The 21,495-nt window shown below is 37.1% G+C and overlaps 1 protein-coding gene across 1 annotated transcript; it reads left to right on the forward strand.

The window, feature by feature from the left end:
* The first annotated feature begins 1,692 nt into the window (after positions 1-1,692).
* LOC101528715 (keratin-associated protein 13-2-like) lies at positions 1,693-2,298 on the forward strand. The gene has a single exon (XM_004588634.2). The coding sequence runs from the start codon at positions 1,741-1,743 to the stop codon at positions 2,296-2,298; it is 558 nt and encodes a 185-aa protein (XP_004588691.2). The 5' UTR covers positions 1,693-1,740.
* The last annotated feature ends 19,197 nt before the right edge of the window (positions 2,299-21,495 follow it).

Raw genomic sequence — 21,495 nt, forward strand, 5'->3', positions numbered from 1 at the left:
TACTTCCTGGTTGGCTAGTCTCTATTATCCAGTTTATCTATGAGAATATATGTACAAACATGTTATTATATGTCTGTTTTGTATTTTGCATGAATCTTGCCTTGCATCCGAGAGAATGTACGGAGTTTGCCCTTTGGGGACTAGCTTATTTTACTGAACACAGTGACCTGCACTTGGGACCATTTTGCTGCTGATGGTAGATGTCATGCATTTTAACAGTCTAGTCTAAGAATATTTGAGAGGGAGATAGAGACAGAGAGAGAGGGAGGGAGATAGCAGGAGAGGGAGAGAAAGAGAAAGAGAGAAAGAGAGAGATAGAGATAGAGAGAGATAGAGAGAGAGAGAGAGATCTCCCATTTACTGGCTTCCTCTTCAAATGCCTGCCACAGCCAGCAGGACTGATGCTAGGAGGCCAGAACTCAATATAGGTCTCTCAGGATTTTGGGGAGGACTCGATTCCTTGGGCAATTATTGCCGCTCTGATGCTGCGTTGGCAGGAAATTCTGCGTTGACAGGATCCAGAATGTTAATCAACTCTAAGATCTCTAAGGTGGGTTTCAGGCACCCTAACTTGTAGACCAACTCTCCCTGAGACAACCTTGGCTAACTCTGGCTGCCATGCTTAAGTCAAAATCTCCAGTCTGAACACTTTGTGATCCACCAACCAATTTGTTTATTTCCCCACCCCCAAACTTAGCAAGATTAAATACAGTCACATCATTTCATATTTGCTTGTTTTCTCTCCAGAAGCTTACCTGAGAGAAGGCTAAAGTTGTCAGACTGAGAGGTTCCCAAGAGTGGAACATAGAGAAAGAAGGATCTACAGAATGAGCAGATTAGACTAATCCCCACGATCCCCAGGGAAACTCTGAGGCCAATGGGCCACTAAGGAGTCCAGTGTCTCCCAACAATCCTGTTCTCCACTCTGCTCAATAATTGCCTGAGAGCAGCCCCAGATAAGAGGTTTTTGCACAATGATATGCCTTATTTTTATAAAGCAGCAAGTAAAGACATCTGTGAATTAAACCTCCAGCAGATTTAGACCTGTACAGTGAATTCCACTGGACAGTACAAATACAGATATAAGTCTCTCAGAGCCACAGAACTTTGTCAGATATGTTATGTCCACAAGTCTGTGACCACTTGTTGCATGCCAAGGTTTACCGCTCCAGTTCTCTTTGTAAGAGTCTACATTGGTTTCCACTTGAGACTCTGTGCTAATTCTGTCCTTCACTGTCATGTCTCCAAATGGTTGTCTAGGATTTTTCTAGTCCTGTGCATCTACATTATTCATTTTTGTCTTGACTGATATTTGTCCCTGTGCTAGATGTAGGCACAACCTATAATGTCAGGTAACACGTAAACACTCTGGAGAATGCATAACAGCCAGCAACAAAACTCTAGGAGATTATGCCAAGAGGAAAAGGAGGGGCACTCCTGGATGGGAGGCAATCAGTGTTAACAGTAAAACACTCACAGCTTCCCTGACGCAGGAGTAGTTCTTTGACTTTTTACTGCGGTGCTGACATTACAGAGCTCATAAATACTGTTTAAGTGGAAAATAATTCAAATGCAATTAGAGTTACACACCTGGTAGTGAGTGAGCACAAATAAGCAAAGGATGATCTGTTTCAGTACCACACCTATTACTGACAGTATATAAGTGCTCCTGATCAAAGGTGGCAGTCAAACTCAGAGTCTTCTCGGCTACACTGAACTGGACTCACATCATCTCTCACTATGTCCTCCAACTGCTGTGCTAGAAATTTCTCCTCCCGCTCGTTTGGGAGCTCCCTACTCTACCCAACCTCCTCTTGCACGTCTTACTACCCCAGCAGCTTGATCCACAGCAGTGACCTCTGCTTTCCCAGCAACTACCAGATGAGCTCCTCTCTCTACAGTGACTGCCACGAGACCTGCTTTGAACCTACTGGTTGCCAGCCGTCCTGCATGGCATCCAGCCCCTGCCAGACATCCTGCTACCGCCTGAAAACCTCCAGACCCTGCAGTCCCTACGAGACGACTTACCCTGTCTCTCTGGGTTTTGGGTCCAGCAGCAGTAGCTGGATGGGCTATGGATCCAAAAATTCCTGTTCCCTGGGCTATGGATCAAGGAGCTGCTACTTCTCAGGCCGTAGACCCAGTTGTTTCAAATCCCTAGGTAGTAGAGCTTCTGGCTTCCCTTCTCTGGGCTATGGATCTGAAATCTCATGTCCAACAGCCTTGGCTTCAGGGAGCTGCCAGTCTGCTTGTTATACACCAAGCAATGTGTCATCCTATTGTAGACCAACTTGCTGAGTTTCCATACTTTTTAAACAACATATCTCAGTGTTTACTTAGCATGCCACATTAAGTGAAACTTCTTACGATCAGTTCTTCATTCTTTTTTTCGTATTAAGTGGTGGTGGACAGCCTAGTTCTTTGAGAATGTAACAATGAAATCTAGAGCCAAATATCTGTACTTTGGAAACAAATGTTCATTAATATATAAATTCTTCTATCAAAATGCATGCAGCTTTACTTGTATTGACGATAATAAATTTATTCACTTTTGCAAATATAATGATTTTACTGGTCTTCATTGATTTTCAATGCTCAATTACTTATGTGACATGGGAACTTCAGAATCTGCATTCCTTTCTTGGACAATCTACTTCTTTTGTTAATGGGACCAGGCTTGGCATATAGACAGGCTCTGTGAGAACTATCTGGCTCCAAATGACTTCAAAATTTGCATCTAGGAGAGGCCACTTCCCAGGATTGTACTGGGCTGTGGATGAAGTGGCATGAGGTCCTTGAAATATAGAATTAATGGTTCCCATTTCATGAGGCAAATCCAGTATCTAAATTGCAAGATGTTTTTCTATTGAAGTTTCTATTTGTACTAAGTCTGACACAGGGACAAATGGAGAATGATTTAACATAGATATAGAAAAGAGAGGGAACGAATCCTATAATTCATAGAACTGTCATGTAGAAACAATAGATTTTAAATAGTAACAACAAAGTATCCTTAGTTTGTTACTAGCCACTATGTAGATCTTGTATCTACTGTCCAACTTGTGATCCATTTGAGAAAAAGAGATGAAAAACAAGAAGTAGGTTTTTGTTTATCAAATACCTTTCTTGCGTCTGTTAAAATGATCATACAGTTTTTATGTTTTGTTTTGCTGTGGTGGTGAATCACATTTATTGATTTGCAAGTGTTCAACCATCCCTGCATGCCAGGGATAAATCCCACCTGGCCCAGGTGAATGATCTGTTTGCTGTGTTATTAGATTCTGTTGACTAGTATTTTCTTGATGATCTTTGCATCTTTGTTTATCAGGGATATTGGTCTGTAGTTCTCTTTTCTGTTCTATCTCTACCTGCCTTTGGTATTAAGGTGATATTGACTTCATAGGATGTGAAAGGATTTCTTTCCCTTCTACTGTTTGGAATAGTTTGTGGAGGATTAGATTAAGTTTTTCTTAAAACATTGGTAGAAATCTGTAGTGAAGGTTTCTGCTCCAGGGTTTCTTTTGTTGGGAGGGTTTACTTCTGATTCAATCCCTGTCCTGGTTATAGGTCTATTTAGATTATTAATTGCCTGTGATTTAATGTTGCTGAATGTATGAATCCAAAAACTTATCTATTTTTATTAGGTAATCTGATTTGTTGGCATATAGTTGCTTGTAACAATTCCTAATAAATCTATATATATCCAAAGTATTTGTTGTTATATTTTACTTTTGTCTCTAATCCTATTGAATTGCATCTTCTCCCTCCTTTTTCTGATTAGTTAGGTTAGTAAAGATCTATTTTGCTAATTTTCTCAAAGATTCAGCTCTTCCATTCATTAATCCAATGTTTTGTACTTTTGGTCTCTATTTGGTTTATTTCCTCCCTTTTCTTGGTTATTTCTTTTTTCCTGCTAATCTTGGGATTGCCTTGCTACTGTTTTCCTAGCTCCTTCAAATGTACGGTTATCTCCTTTAATTGATACTTTCCTAATTTCTTAACAAAAGCATTTTTTAAGATGAAATTTCCTCTTCACACTGTCTTCATTGTGTCCTTAGGTTTGATATATTGTGTTGATGCCTTCATTTGTTTCTTTTTTTTTTTAATTTATCCTTTGATTTCCCCTATAACCCATTGTTCATTTGCTAGCATATTATTCACTCTCCATGTATTTGCCTACATGGGTATTTGGGGATATTTTGAGCTATTGGTCTTCAGTTTCACTCCTTAGTGGTCTGAAAAGATGCATGGTATAATTTTGATTTTTTAAAATTCACTGAGGCTTGTTTTTTAGCCTATGACATGGTCAGTCCTGGAGAAAGTTCCACATATTAATGAAAAAAAAAGTGTATTCTCTGTATGTAGGACGAAATGTAGGGAATGTCCAATTTTTCCTCTTCTTTATTTTATAACATCTTCATACATTCTCTGAAACCAGAAATTGAATGAAGAGTATTGGATACTTGGCAAAAAGTTACATATCTATATAAACTCATAATATGATGTTCTCTTTACTTTTATTTTACTACTGAAGTATTAAAATATGAAATGCTAAAGAAACTGCAAAGTTTATCAAATTCAATACACTGATTCTACAGTAGTAGAAATTGAAACAGCAGAGTTAAAATTTTAAAACACATGGCAACGTATTGAGCTATGAGTAGAACTATTCATCTTTTCTATCCAGTTGATTTTACTGGCTCTATTCAGCTATGACATTCTGCCTTATCTCCTCTGTTCCTTTCTCTGTTCCCTCCCTTTCTTACCCTTGTCACTCACATTGGAAACACAGGAAACAAGCATGCTGTTTGTACTGTTGGTGGGAAAGTGGAAGAAAAAATGGAATAAAATTCGCTAGAAATTATATTTAAAATACTTAAATGATAAAAGTAAAGCCCTTTGTAAACTTGGTATGCATAAAACTCAATGTTTTATTTTAATTTAAATGAACCAAGTTGGCCTTTGCTGTACATCTCCCTTTGCTGTAAATGACATTCCTAGTCCAAAACACAGGTAAAGCGATGATTTGCATGGGGAACAGCCCTTGTTCATGGCCAAGCTGAGGTCTCTGTTACTGTCTGATGCTAAGTTCTCTGTTCTTGCTTACACATTACAGATAAAAAAAGTGATTCCCTGGCTTTCAGAAAGTCAATAGAGACAATCCCAAATTTTCTGTGTTTTACATGATTTAAACTATTCTATGTGAAGAACACTTATATATTAAGTAGAATTCAACTTTGAACTTAGATCTTTTCCCATGAGGGCAATATGCAGTTAATCTTTTTTCATAGTTCTTGCCATCAATGGGCTGAAGCTCCCAATCAGCCAAAAGGCATTCCACTTAGTTTCTAAGATATGATGTGATATAGGTTAAGTTTATTAAATGTGATGTCGGTTTGTTAAATGTGAAGTAAGTTAGGTTTATTACATGCATTTCCATAATGTAATGTTTTCTACTCATGATGAATTTATCAGCACATCATTCTTTTTTAAGTGGAAGAGTTTCTATAGTGTCTTAGTTTTCTATTATAACCATAACACATTAGATAAAATTTACTGATTTTAAAATTTTATTATAATGGTGTAGGCTAAAATTTTTATATTCTTATCTTGATAAACTAATGTTTCTGGCTGGACTATACTTTCCAGAGGATCCACAGGACAACCTACTTACTTATTTTACAAAGATTGTAGATACTACATAAATGCATTGATTATGGTCCCCTTTTGGCATTACAGCTGAAGGTGGTAAGTCAAACAATTCTCGTATTACAGCTCTCTGTCATTCCCTTCTGTCTTCCACTTCCACTATTAAGGATACTTAAAATTACATCATGCCTACCCGTGTAATCCAAAATAACTTCCTCAAATTCTAATGAATATGAACATGCATTTTATCTGCAACATTTGTTCATCTTTGACATACGCGCAAGCACCGGGATTTAAGATTTAGAATATGAACACACTTGAAAAGATACTACATCATCAAAAAATTGTAAACAATGATTTCCATAAATATAACAGAATGGATTGTAACTACAGGATAACAGTGTTATGAAATGCTTACAAAGTAATGGGAATCAAAAATCTTATGATTACCTTTGATGTTGAATACAATAATTGCATTTAAAGCTGATAGTCAAGGAAACTAGCATTTCACAATCAACTCATGACTTTTGATTTAAAATCATGTTATTTGCACTCAGGATAAAACACCTTCCCTTGTTCCAAGGTTTTGAAAATACATGTCCTAGAATATAGAATTATTTATTTGTTCTAGTAACAAGATGTAGTTCGGAGGATTTCAATTGTCATGAAGTTCATCTCACTCTTCAAACAATTAGCACTAGACCATCAGGTTTTTCCAACGATGGTGACAGCTGCTTCCTTCTGTGAAATACAGCAATGCAGTGATTTTTAGCCTAGTAGTATAGATGGTAAGCGTCTGCTGGCCACGCGTAGATCCAGAGGTGCCAATCATCTGTGCACCAGCTAGTCTGGAGTTCTGATTTACAAGAGTTAATGGATCAAGATTCCTAGGAAGTTCTCTCTTGAAACAACTCTAGGCACTTGAATTTTAATGCTTACCTCATCAGAGATGATCACTTTTTCCAAATGTTCTTCTATTAGATTTTATTAAGTCTGGTCTCAGAATACATGCTCAAACTTTTTTCTTCAGTATACATTTAATAACCTGAACTGCTCCAAACTGAATTTTTTTTGAGCATTGGTATGATACTATAAATAGGAACTTTCATATCTTATCTCATGACAGGTCACAGTCAAAACATTAAGGGGCGTTGAGCATACTGTATAAAATTACCTTAGTTTATATTTATAAGGTTTTACTGAAACATAAACAACCCTTCTGGTCCAACTCGGGCTCATTTCTCAAAGAATCTCCTAATGTCCATGTAAATGTTTCCAACTGTGATATACTTCAGCCCCAAACACTGGTACCAAGACCTTTTATCCATGTCATCAGTTACATGATGTTTTAGCAAGTCTTTAAAATGAGTTGAATCTGTGCTGTGGAAACATTTTTAAATACATTTTCTCAGAAATGAACTTATTATTGATTTGAAAATCAGGGCAACAGCCATAGAGGGAGAGGTCTTGCACCTATTGTTTCACTCCTTATAAGGCCTCAGCTGCCAGGGCTGGGCCAGAAGCCGCAAAGGTCATTCTAGTCGGTCACATGGATCAGAGTCCCCACCTACTTGAACCTTCATCCACTGTGTTTCCTGTGATGTTAGTTCGATTAGAAGTGTTACACCATAACAATAAACAGCACTTTGATTTGGGATGCAAGGACAATCATCATCATAACCATCTATCTCCCAACAAAATCCCCTATTTAATATATTCATAAAAATAAGATAACGTTTCCTCATTACTCCCTAGGGAAGTATATTATTCAGAAAATCTCTGTTATGTGTTCTAATATGATGAAATTTTAACTGTAAATGTTATATTGAATAAGTGTCTGATTATAAAAATGATGACCTGGGGATGTAGTGCTCTTCATGTTGAATTATATATCCATTATATATCCCTTACTTTGAGAAGTCAGGAAATGTTTCTTATGGGAATAATATTTGGAATATATTCAAAGATAAGTAGCATGCAGTTGAGGTTTGGCTAAGAATGCTTAAGGCCAAGCCCGGCACAATTGCATAGTGGTTAAAGTCCTCACCTTGAACTCGCCAGGATCCCATATGGGCACCGGTTCTAATTCTGGCGGCCCTGCTTCCTGTCCAGCTCCCTGCTTGTGGCCTGGGAATGCAGTCGACAAAGGCCCAAAGCCTTGGGACCCTGCACCTGTGTGAGAGACTGGAAAAGGTTCCTGGCTTCAAATTGGCTCAGCTCTGGCAGTGGCAGCTGCTTGGGGAGTGAACTATTGAACGGAAGATCTTCCTCTCTGTCTCTCTTCTTTTCTGTATATCTGCCTTTCCAATAGAAATAAATAAATCTTAAAAAAAAAAAAAAGAATGCTTAAGGCAAAGTCTTGAGATACACATTATCTAGCTTCTGGTTCACTACCCAAATGGCCACAATGGCGAGAGGCCTGGAGCTTCATCTGCATCTCTCATGCGTACGGCAGGGACTGAAGCTCTTGGACCATCCTTCACTGCTTTTCCAGGTGCATTGACAGAGATCTGAGTTACAAGGGGAGCAGCCAGAAATCCAAACAACACTCACATGGGATCCTGGCATTGAAGGCCATAGCCCAACCTACTGTGCTGCAATGCTGGCCCAAGATGATTTTATTTCAAATTTTAGCTATTTTTTTGCATCAAATATGTTGAATCTATAACTTACATATAATGGATATAATTCACTCGTGGTCTTCCTTTACATTTATTTGATTCATATTTAACGTCTTTCAGCAATGGTTTATTATTTATAATGATGAAATATTGATTCTTGGAATAAATATCTCAGATTCTATTTATTATGTTAGCACAGTTTCAAATCATCATAGGTTTTTTTATAGATGTAACTAAAATACTTTTCTATAGAGAGTTTATAGATTCCTTACAGCTTTCTGCATAAACACGAGTTTCACTATTTCCTTGCTGGTAGTTAGACTTTTATTAGTCTTTTGTAACTTCGCTCTCTGAGATCTAATATACAATGATCACAAACATTGTTTTTATGTGTATGAATTCAAAATTTGATTCCTTCTCTTGTCAAAACAATGCATCAGTACAAATCTCTTTAGTTTCAAATATTTGTTGACCAGGGAGATATTTGAAAGATAGTGGATATGAATAATCTAGGACGTTTTGAAGATACCTGCAGTAACATCTGCTCTGTCATTGCCAGTGAGCTCAGGCACTCCATTTTTCTACTCTCCTAAGCTCAAGAAATGGAGTCTCTAAATATAGCTGTTCTTTGATTGATTTTCTCCTAATGAAAGCTTGTCATTCTTCACTCTTAAAATTTAAGTCAGCTTTGACTCAATTTCAGAAACCTGAAGAATTCTTCATTTGGTTATGGAACAACTAAATAATTATGAAAATGATAATTCCAGTAGACTGAAAAGTTGAAACTATTTTAAAGGTAAACAATCACATGAAGTATGAGAAGAGGTGTGGAAAAATGGGAGAAGCTGAATTAAAGTAACAAATGTAGAGAAGGAAAATGCATGCTTATGTTCACAGGAGTGTCTTAATTCTGTTGATTTACAGTAAAAAACATCAATCAGAGGTAGAACATACAGTGTAGGATAAATCCTGCATGCTGGATGTCTCCAACACAGATTTAGGTTTAGAGCCACTTCATTCAAGTTAGTGACAAACGCTTCCTATTGGGATAATCTTAATCCAAGTTATTCCCTAAATCACACTGCTTTCTTTACTCCCAAATTTGAAGAACACTGTTACAAGGAAACCGTTGATTCATAAATCTGTTAAAATTTATTTCTTGAGTTTTATTTATGTTGCCAAACTGCTCATTAGCAGTGTTAGGAATTATTGTAATTAAAAAATGTTTGGCTAACTTCTATTAGCACTTTCCTCCATCATGTAATCGCCATTCCAGCCATAAATTAGTACAGATTGTACCGTCTCAGTGTTGTGGCTTATTAACGTAGGCACTGGCTTCCTTAATGATTGCCTTGTATCTATTCTATCCATAAAGTGGCTTTGTAGAATCTATTTTATTAACACTAAGAATTAGTTGTTTCACATCCAGCATGTGGACATGCTGATAGATCAGCCTCTTTTTGAAGCTGCTTAATTCAAATATCCTGACATCAGCAGCAACAATCATGGCAGTACAATCAGTCGAGGTGTATCTGTAATCATGGTTTCAAGAAACTGTGTCTTGGGGCGTCAGTGAGAGTCACGCAATAAAGTAGGTCTCGGCTTCCTACAAGGACAAGTTGAAGATGACACCACTCTCATGCTTGGTTCTGAATTAATTCAAATCTCAAGCAAACTTGAAGGAGCACCTTTCCTCCTTCCTCCAAGATTCTATGAATGATGCCATCACATTTGCAAGTCTAATGACTAGGACTGATGAGCTTGCTCGATTCTATGTGTGCAATGGTGAAAAATTTTGTATCAGTTTCCTTTCATTTTGTTTGTTTTTTGATTTAGTGGTAGTTTTCAATATGGCCTTGTTCTGTGAGGAAATCCATTGGGGGTAAAACACACACACAATATAGAACAGCTACATTTTGAAATGATCTCACGAGAGAGTAGCACATAAAAATATAACAAAATAATTGTTCATCTTAGATATCCTAAACATGACTACATGAATGCTATTTTGATCTGTAACTGAGAAAGACAAGATGTGTGAAATGTGCTACTGTGCTGTAACTAATAAAATCCAAAAGTTGAAAATCTATGCGGGATAAAATCTGCGGTACACAAATAAATAATGTTATGAACACAAATCAAATAAATACATAAAATTGATTGCATAAAATGATTTATAATGAGTTTCCTGTGAAATTGAATGCATTCATTCCTAGAAGCTCAAAGTAAATGTTGATTGGGAATAATGAGATCAGTTTCTAGACATGCTGTTAGGCAACAGGAGTGTGAAACTTGGATTCCTAGATTGAAGATTCAACCTGTGAATAAAATAAAATGGGAAACCAATGAGTGTATTTGGAGGCATGCCAGGCATAGAAACTATGTGAAGTCTAATAGGAATATTACGGAGATCAAGACTACCCAAACTTGGAGATACAGAACTATAGTTGATCACTGGAAAACAGGAAACATTGTGTTTACGTCTTGGTAGATTTGGAATATTGCAAAAAAGACTGAATGGAAGGGCCAGGGACGGCAGTTTGTACAGAAGCTCTTTATTCCATCATTACTACCTGAGCTCGAAAATCTCTCACACATAGGTTTTTGATTTCTGAAATGAAATAGTGTGCTTAATGTCAGTATAGCTTACAATATTACACAGCTGTATTGGAAAACATTGGCTTTCCCACTTGTATGTGGATATTTCATTTTATAATGACAATTGAATATGTTCCAAATTTATCTTTGAAAGGAAGTTTATTTTACTAACTAAATCATGTTTTGGGGTCAAAAATCACTTTCACCTCTGAAATGTAGAGACAGGTATAATTAATTAATTACCAAAGATGGTTCCTGCTAGGTAGCAAGGATCTCTGAATGACAGTGCACATTTACTTGTTTTTTGTTTTGTTTTGTTTTGTTCGGAACTTTAAGATGACTACTATCAACATCTGGGGACTTTGACACTTTGAAAAACCATACAAGGTAAAGAAAACTGAAATCAAATTTTTAGCAGAGTTTATTGGACATTCCCATTTCAGTTATGTAACGGAAAGTCAAAGAGAATTTCCACATTTTCTCATATTTTTTCGGTACCTTTAGATTTTCCAATAAACATATTGATATTATATTCTCACACAACCAGTTGGTGATGATGATGGTGGTGAAAATAGTGAGGGTGCGATTCTCAGAAGGGGGATAAGCAAAACAGTGGATATGAGATCACACTGTACATGGTCAAACGCAACGGGGGAATCAAAGCAGCTACCTAGAGTAGGCTGCGTAGTGTAGAGACTCACCCTTCCAAGTGCCATGTCTCACATCTCTGCATGCACTAAGGTCACCTTCATGAGCAGGTATCACTTAGATCTGTTATTTTAGCACAGGTAGGATGACAGTCTCGTGTTATAGTCTCATTTTCTTAAATAATGACACTTTCAACAACTTTATTATTCTTTGAAACTCCATTTCTCCAGTTTGAAAACAGACTTCAGAATATAATAAGTCTGCATGGAGCTTCTTGAATTTACAATGAAACAATCCATAGGAAATTTATGCAAAGTTTTCTTAGATGCATGAAAGGGAATCATTTAGCTCCTTTTGTAAGTTTGGCTCAAATACAACAAGACAATTTACAAAAGTAGCTATTTCAAAGTAACCGTAAAATTGAGGTATCAATTTTTTCATGAAACACACTGAAATAAACATACTGGCTGCTCTGAAAGTGAGTTTTCAGCTACACTGATCTTTAACCCCTTGGAAAGGGCAGGCAAAATGGAACCCATATATTCTGCACCTGGACACATATTATCTATGTTTTTGATTTTGCCACATAAACACACACACAGAGAGAGAGAGAGAGAGAGAGAGAGATTGAGAGAGAGAGAGAGAAGCCATTTAGCCACTTGGTGAATACAAAAAAATTTGAGGCCCAAATTTTCAAGGGTTCATTTTACAAACCAGTTTTTTTTTTTAATTTCTTTTGTGTCATACCATGTAAACCAAAGCTTTTCTCTTGCTTTATAGAAAAAGGCTAGCAGAAATTGTGAAAAATTCATATTAGAAAAAAAGCTATGCATTCATGTTTAAGCATTTTTAGACAGAATAAACATAACTTAATTTAGCTTTAGAAACATTTTTGAACTCACCTCATTTTTGGTGCATGAACTAACGTCATTATTATTATTATTATTATTATTATTACTATCATTATTATCATCCTACCCTTCCTCCTCCTTCTTTTTGTTAGTTTTATTTTCTACAGTGATAGACTTTAATTTTTTAAACACAGCTTAACTATCCACCAAATAAAGAATTCAAAAATAGCAGATAGGAGAGCCACCTTTCCTCAAGGATATAGACAAGGGCTCTTTTTTTTTTTTTTTTTTTTTTTTACAAAGCAGAAACTTTATTGCAAGGTGGGCAATGAGACATGTGTCCTATATTTACTACCATTTCCGATATGACTTTTGGTGTGGAGAGACAGCAAAAGACACACAGAGCCGACGCGGCTCCCTACTTCCTGTGTCATTGATGACAGGGCGCTGCCAGCATCTCCCAGCACGCTGCTGGCGACCCCCCTTTGGTTCTGATGCTGTTGATCCCTCGGTCTGCACTCTCTGTTCTTATCCTCAGGAATCCCTCATGGAGATTGGACATAGCTGCTGGTCTTGCAACTCCCTCCTCATTCCTCTCTTGTCTCAGATGAATAAAAAAAAATTATATTCAGCAAAAAGCTGGATTCTTTGCCTTAGGACTTCATATAGCCTGGAGAAAAATTCATTTAAAAAAATATATATATATTGCATTGCATTATGTGGCACAGATTTATAGGCACTGGGATTCCCCCCGCCCCTCCAAACCCTCCCCCATGGTGGATTCCTCCACCTTGTTGCATTTACCACAGTGCAAATTCAGTTGAGATTCTTTCATTGCAAGCATATACCAAGCATAAAGTCCAGCATCTTATTGTCCAGGTAAGTTCAATGGTTTCTTGGGGAGACCATCTCTGGTCTGAAGCTAGAGCTGGCAGTGTATCATCCTGATCAATTAAAAGCCCCAACATAACATCAGTCACAATTTATAATGTTATGGAATTGATTGACATAGTATTGAGTAACCAATATGTTAAAAAAAAAAAAAAGAAAAAAAAAGAATGCAAGTTCTTAACCACATCCTGTGACTTCTTCATTGACATTTCAATTATTGGTTTATATACAACCGGGTTCTATACACCTTAAAATGGCTATAGATTACTATTCAGCTGTCTCGTGTCTATTTCAATTTCAGTATTTAGCATTTTATAGTGTTGAAGCATAATTTTGCTGAACCTGGCTGTTTTACGGGTAGTCTAACTTTATAACTCTAACAAGACATATGTCAACAGTTTAGGTGCAGAACCGTTCTAGGAGGGATGTGCAGAGAAATCTTCAGTACCCTAGTGAGGAGTAACTAATGTTTGTGTCCCACCTAGTAAGGTATATGTGAATCCACACTGAACGTTTCCTGTCTGATTCTAAGCTTTCCTCGTTGTTCTCTATCTATTCTAGATTTTTTGTTTGTTTGTTTGTTTGCTTGTTTTGAGGGGTTTTTGGAGGGATCCTGATGGTCATTGCTAGAGAGGGTGGGGACCCAAAGTTGGAACCAAGCAAGGACCAAAGAAAGCTCCCTTCCCTAGTCCCGAAGGAACTTTACTGTTCTGTTTCTGTAGACCGCTCAGGGCTCCTGGGTGCAGTTCCACTGTCCTTGGATCCTGCAAGGAAGGATTTGGACTTCTTCCATCCCATGTGGTAGATCCAAATGGGTGTGGGTGACCTCAGAGTTCTCGGCCTCCGAAGGCACTCCAATTCCCTGTGGTCTCCTTGGCAGTTGGGATGTAGTCCTTGGTGCTTGTACTGATATTCCTTGGTGAGGTTCTGGGAGTCTTCAGGGTTGGGATACAAGCCTCCTCCTGTCCACCTGCTCCACTCTGGGATACCCCCTGCTCTGTGCTAACATTTTTGAAATTTCTCTTTTACAATGCTGACAAATCATTCATTTGTTAAAAAAAAAAAAAAAAGTAAAACCCTCCTGGAGGTCTGCAGCGTACAGATCTAATCGATGGAGATGTGAGACTGGGAGAATCAGAACCTGAATATTTGTGAGGTCAGTTCATCCTGTAGATTTTGCTCTCTTAGCCTAAAAGTCTCAAAAGCAGAGAACCCAGTTCACTCAGAAGAAAAAAAAAAGGACTGTATGTTGTGGAGACATCCTTGAGCTTTGATTCTTGTTAAGAGCCCTTGTCTAAAATCCAACACCACTTTATGTTAAAAACCCTAACCAAGATAGGCATAGAAGGAACAATTCACAACATAATCAAAGCAATATATGAAAAACCGAACACTAGCATCTTACTGAATGGAGAAAAGCTGGATTCCTTTCCACTGAGATCTGGAACAAGAAAAGGATGCCCGCTACCACCACTGCTATTCAACATAGTCCTAGAGACCTCTCCTAGTCGCAGAGGCCATAAGACAAGAAAAAGAAATTAAAGGAATTCAAATGGCAAATGAAGAAGTCAAACTTTCACTATACGCAGATGACATGATCCTTTACATAGAAGATACAAGAGACTCAATACAGAGGATGCTAGAACTTATACGAGAGTTTGGTGGACTGGCAGGGTACAAAATAAGTGAACAAAAATCAACAGTCATAGTGTATGCAAACAGCCCCAAGATGGAAAAAGATTTAACCAGCAAGGTACCATTCAAAATAACAGAGAAAAGTATGAAATATCTAGGCATAAATCTAACCAAAAATGCAGGAGACCTTTTTGAAAAAAAACTACAAAATACTTAAAAAAGAAATTGAATAAGACCTCGAAAGATGGAGCAACATCGCATGTTCCTGGATAGGTAAAATCAATGTCATTAAAATGTCTGTACTACCAAAAGCAATATATACATTTGACGCAATCCCAATCAAAATACCAAAAACATTCTTCATGGAACTGGAAACAATGATACAAAGGTTAATTTGGAAACAGAAAAAAAAAAAAACACGAATAGCTAGAACCATCCTGAAGAATAGGAAATTAACAGGGGGAATCACAATCCCAGACCTCTGAACATACTATAGGCCAGTGGTATTAAGACAGCCTGGTACTGGCACAAAAATAGAGAGGAGGATCAATGGAGCAGAATAGAAACACCAGAAGGGAACCCACACAGATGCAGCCAAATAATCTTTGACAAAAAGACAGATGACAATCCAAGCAAATGGGAAGGTCTGTTCAATAAATGCTGTTGGGACAACTGGTTAATAGCCTGCAGAAACAAAAAGATAGACCCACATCTCTCACCATACACTAAGATCAGATCTAAATGGATAAAAGACCTAAACCTACACCCAGAAACCTTCAAACTTTTAGAAGAAAATGTTGGAAACGCCCTGCAAGATTTAGGTGTAGGACCTGACTTCCTAAAAAGGACACCAAAAGCACTAGCAATAAAGACCAAACTAAACAGATGGAACTACTTCAAACTAAGAAGCTTCTGCACAGCAAGGGAAACAATCAACAAAGTAAAAAAGCAACCCACAGAATGGGAGAAGATCTTTGCACACTACATAGGTGATAGGGGGCTAATCTCCAGGATATACAAAGATCTCCAGAACAATCAAAACACCAAAACAAACAAACCACTGAAGAAGTGGGCATGGGAAATTGGTAGACATTTCACAAAGGAACAAACCCAAATGGCAAACAAACATATGAAAAAAATGCTTAGGTTCCCTGACAATAAGGGAAATCCAAATTAAGACAACGATGAGGTACCACCTAACGCCAGTAAGGATGGCACACATACAAAAAACGGTCAACAACACTTGCTGGCGAGGTTGCGGGGAAAAGGGAACCTTACTCCACTGCTGGTGGGGCTGCAGACTTGTTCAGCCTCTATGAAAATCAGTATGCAGAACATTCAAACAACTCAAAATCAACATACCATATGATCCAGCAATAGCACTCCTAGAAATATATCCAAAACACCCGTTACATGAGAAATCAACATGCACTGCTATGTTCATAGAAGCACAATCAGTAATTGCAAAAACTTGGAAGCAACCGAAATGCCCATCAACAGAAGACTGGATAAGAAAGCTATGGTTCATTTACTCCATGGAAAACTACTCAGCTATTAAGAAAAATGAAACGCAGTTTGTTTGTAGCCAAATGGGCCCAACTGGAAACCATTATGCTAAGGGAAATGAGCCAATCTCAGAAGGTTAAACACCACATGTTTGCCTTAATTTAAGATGAAATGAGGTCAATTCGGAAAATAGTACATGTATACTGCAATATTACTTCAATCTCAAACAGCCTGTATCTAATGCAATAAGATAATGTGATGTAATCTACGAATCAACAATCAATGTGATTCGGACTGCTTATGATCTACATCAAAGAATTGTAAAACCTAATATACTTTTAATACCCTATGTTATTCCGTAATGGGGAGGGAGAGCAGAGAAATCTTCCATCACCCTAGAATGCGTGAGGAAGACATGAAGTATAACCTATCAGGCTCATAACTGGTAACTCATTGACAACAGACTCGAATCAACATTAGCCAATAGTAAAACTACAAAGGCATATGGGAGGAATCGGGAGCGATCCTGACAACCTCTTAACAGGAAGTCATGCACGTAGAGCTGAGCTGATCCAAAGCCAGGAATCAGCAGCATCTTTTGACTCTCCCACCTGGGTTCAGGGGGCACAATGATATGAACCATCTTCCACTGCTTTCCCAGACAAAAAGCAGAAAGCTGAATTAGAAGTGGAGCAACCGAGACATGAACAGGTGCCCATGCGGCATGCTGATGCCAGAAGCCAAGGCTTAACCTACTACATCACATCACGGCACCTGCAATTCTAAGAACATAACGATATTCCTTTCCTTGCTACCTCCCTTCCTCTTTCCGCTCCTCCTCTTTTTTCCCATTACAAAATAGTAAAGATAGCCTTGAATATCATTTGGGTTTTATTCTCCCTAGTTACTATAATTTATGCTTCTAATATTTTTCATGCCCTTTTTTATAATTTCTAAACGTTATGTCAAAATTTCTGAACATGTGTATTATTTATTTCAGAGAGGGGAAAGGGGAGATGAGAGATCTTTCCTCCTTTAGGTTCAACTCCCAAGTGCCCAAAACAATCAGAAATAGGCTGAGCTGAAGCCAGATGCCAGGAATACACTCCAGACCTTCCAAGTGCACAGAAGAGTTACAGGTTCTCGTTCCGTTATTACTGCCAATCAATGCATTGGCTTGGTCCAAAGCAGAGTAGAGAGGACTCATGAGGTACTCAGAGACAGTTATGCATGTGCCAGGCAGTGGCCTAGTACCTTGTCACAACACCCACCATCGAACTTATTTTTAATATTTGAAGAGTTACAAGAAAAAAAAATTCCTCCTTTCTTCCAGATACACTTTAATAAAAATTGGTGATTTCCAAGAAATACACACTACATAAATATCATTAAAAGAGAACCTTAACAAAACAGAAAATTTACCAATGACTATGATTTAAAGGGGAAAAAGTATGTGTATACTTGTATGTACCAGCAAAGTCCGAGATAAATGTCACATATCTTCTTATGTGTTTTGCTTAGGAATCTGATCACATATCAAAATGGAACTTAATACTTTAGCCTCTAGGCCATCGTGCCCGGCCTGTGCTCCTACAAATTCTAAGCAGTCTGTTTTGCTGCTGAGGGGTTACACTGTGCCTACCAACCAATGGCTATGCTGTCCTGTATATATAAAATTAATATGTAACCAAGACCCTGGAATTGTGCAGGGGAGTTAAGCCAGGTTCATACTGCATATACTGCCCTGGTACAAAGGACCAGCAGAATTTTCTCAATGCTGGGTTTTACGAATCTGGTGCTGAGATCCAAACCAGTATTTTGATTCCTGGTTTTGTGCTCAAGGTTGTGGAAGAGGTGAAGTAGATTACACTTCAACTACTATAGAAGGCTTTTGGCAGTTCACACCCGGTTCTCATAGTCACCATGCCCTGAGTGTTCTTCAGGGTGTGTATCAGGCCCAGTAGTCTGGTGGCATCCCACACCAAAACAAGTCTGTCTCTCCACGGTGAAAGTGTCTGCCTGTTACTGGGTCAAGTCCTTTGCTCCATTAAATGGCACCTGGCTTAGTAAAGCACACTGCTCGGATGTACTCAGCACTGGGCTTTCAGGTTCCAGCCCTGATTACCAGGGTACTGTCCCCTGAGGTCTCTGTGACTACTCGAAGTTTAAGGAGTGTGATGCAATTTGTTTTGGAAGACTATGTTTCATTTTCAGCCTACATGGACATTTTTTTTTCCTTGCCAGTAAGAGTCATCAAATTTACTGTGTATGTGGATATAGTATTCTCTGTTTTATCCAAAGTCTTATTTGCAGCACTTACTGACTTTATTTCAGAGATTTTTAACAACTTTGAAATACGTTTTCTTAACCATTTTCTCTTTTATCTGCCTGTAGGGTTCCAAATATAAGTATGCAAACTCTTTTTCACAGGATATGAATTCACGTAAAATCTTCTTTATGTTTTTAAAGCTATTTTCTTTACTTGCTTTCATTTAGCCAAATGGCTTTGATCAGGAGTGATTCTGTATTGTATAACCCAGGGAGTAATTCACAATATCTGGAGAATATCTTTGGTCTTGGTGATTGGGAATGGAGTTGTTTTTGAAACTACTGGGTGAAGATTAAAGACAATGTTGAAACATTTTACTTTGCTCTGGGCAACTATACAGGGTATCTAATTATCTCATGCAACATGGTGATAGTGTTGCTGCTGAAAATTTCAACTTTCTTTATGTCTATTTTTTAGGCTTCATCTTTTAGGACCGATTTTGCCTTACCAATCTTGCTCCTCACAAGGAGAATAGATTTTCCTTGTTTATCACAGTTATATTGTTTTTCAGTCTAAACTCTTATTTTGGTTCTTTAAAATATGTTTCATATCTGACTGTCCAATAGAAATAAAACTTAAAAAAAAAAAAGAAAGAAAAATGGAGGGGAACTTGTGTGGGGATGGCCCCGGGCGTTGGGGCGGGGATGCCCTGGCTGGGGTGGTCTGGCTGGGGTGGCAGAGTTCATCAAGTGCCCATGGAGTTCTGATCTAAATATAGATTGCTGCAAGTCAGGTCCCACGACAAGAGATGGTGAAAATTCTCTGTTCTAGGCATGTTGGCATTTCATGGATGAAGTAACAGCAGAGTATATTTAGCATGTTGTGAACATGAATATGGCAAATTGGCAGTTTTTGTCAGTTGCTGGCAATAGTTTAGAGTGATGACAAACATTTTGATTTTTTTGTGTATTATTTAGTTATGAGGAAAGTGTATGGTAAGCAATCCATTTGATGGTTTACTAATTTCCTTGTTGTTGAGAAGTCCGAGTTGATTATGTATTTAATATGATAACAATTTGTGTGCTGTGAATTGCATGAAGAGTTAGGTAGGGCAGAGATGATGCCTACTAAATGTACAAAATGGATTGATGAGATTAGCCAGTTAATTCTTTTCACCAGTAAGGCACTCAACAACCCATGAGATATTTATTAAAAATGTCATGTAAATCCTCTTATTTTTGTATCATAGTGTCAAATAGCAGTAAAATAAACATGTTAAGATCCTTAATGTACTGCTATGTTTCACTGTAAAATTTACCTTTGTTAAAATTTGCTTCTGTTCAAATTTGTTGAGATCGCACGTAAAAGTATCCTAATATTACTTTGGCTGGTATTTTCTAATTACTGTATAATATTTTGGGAATGTAAATTTTATTTGAATGTCAACGACAGTTAAGCATGTGCCATTTGTTTTTCTTGCTCAGGTTTTGTAATTTGATTGAATGTTTTTATTATAGTTTAATAAATGTTTGCTTAAAAAATAAAAATAAAAAAAATAAAAAATAAAAAAATATGTTTCAATACTTTAACATATTCTTTTCTGTGTATTATTTCAATTCTTAAATATAGTGAGTGATAACTTTAAGTGTGTGAGCATTTTTGTACAATGTTATCATATAGTCCTTTATCTGGATGTCTGCTTCTTCAATAACCCACTGTTCATTTAACAGTATATTATTTATCTCCAAGTAATTGCATATCTTCTGGGGGTATTTTGGCTTGTTGATTTCAAGTTTCACTCCATGATGATCTGAAAAGATACATGACATAATTTTGATTTTTTGAAAAATTTGCTGAGGCATATTTTGTGACCTATGGTATTATCCTGAAGAAAGTTTCATGAATTGATTAAAAAAACGGTGCATTTTCTGTCTGCAGAATGAAAAGTTTTGTAGGTATCAATAAGGTCATTTGCTCTAGTGTCTGGGTGAGCTCTGCTTCTAGTATGTGATTTGTCTGACATGTTCAGTCATTAATTGTGCTCTCTAGATATTTTAAAAGAGAAACTTGCTTTGATGCAAATTTTGAAATGCATTGGTAGTTTCTTCATTACCTTTTTTATGTCTATCACCATTAAAAGCAAAATTTAAAAGATTAAAACAGTTTGCTTCAATATTTAGTGATTATCTTACAGCAAGTATAAATGTGTAGAACAGAAAATTAAAGATATATATGTGAATTATTTTTATTTTTCAAGTTAGAATTAAAAATGGTTTCTACCTCCGTGAATTTTACTGGGTTGGTTGACGTTATAGTGAAAGACCCTATTTACCGCATGTCATCACTTTGGAATGTCCCATTGTCTCTCTCTCTGTGCAACTAAAAATAAATTAGCTAATAAATAATAAAGAACAAAATCTTTAAAAGCATGTATTCCACAAATATCAGGATGATGTGTCTTCCTCTAAAAATTATTTATTTCTAGATTTTGAACAAACTAGATAAATTGTACTTTTACAAACTAAGTTTTTGATGAGACTGGGATTTTGTGATTTCATGGATATTAATTCTGTCTGTATGCTTCAGATATACTGTAGACTCCTAAATGCAATAATTCCTGCAACATGACAATTTTTGATTAGTTTTGTTTCTATAGAATAATATTTTCAACCACATCATCCTTATTTTGACTCAATGAATTCTTATAATAGAAAAGCCATTCAAATATCAGTTCAATTTTGTGTAATTTCATCATATTTTAGTCATGTGGTAATGTTTCACTTACCTCTTTTCTCACTACATAAAACAGATTTTATATTTTCAGTAA

Source organism: Ochotona princeps, chromosome 3 (genome assembly GCF_030435755.1).
Source record: "Ochotona princeps isolate mOchPri1 chromosome 3, mOchPri1.hap1, whole genome shotgun sequence".
Classification (NCBI taxonomy): domain Eukaryota; kingdom Metazoa; phylum Chordata; class Mammalia; order Lagomorpha; family Ochotonidae; genus Ochotona; species Ochotona princeps.

Excerpts from the sequence above, each read along its gene's own strand:
- LOC101528715 (XM_004588634.2), top strand. The coding sequence starts at position 1,741 with ATGTCCTCCAACTGCTGTGCTAGAAATTTCTCCTCCCGCTCGTTTGGG.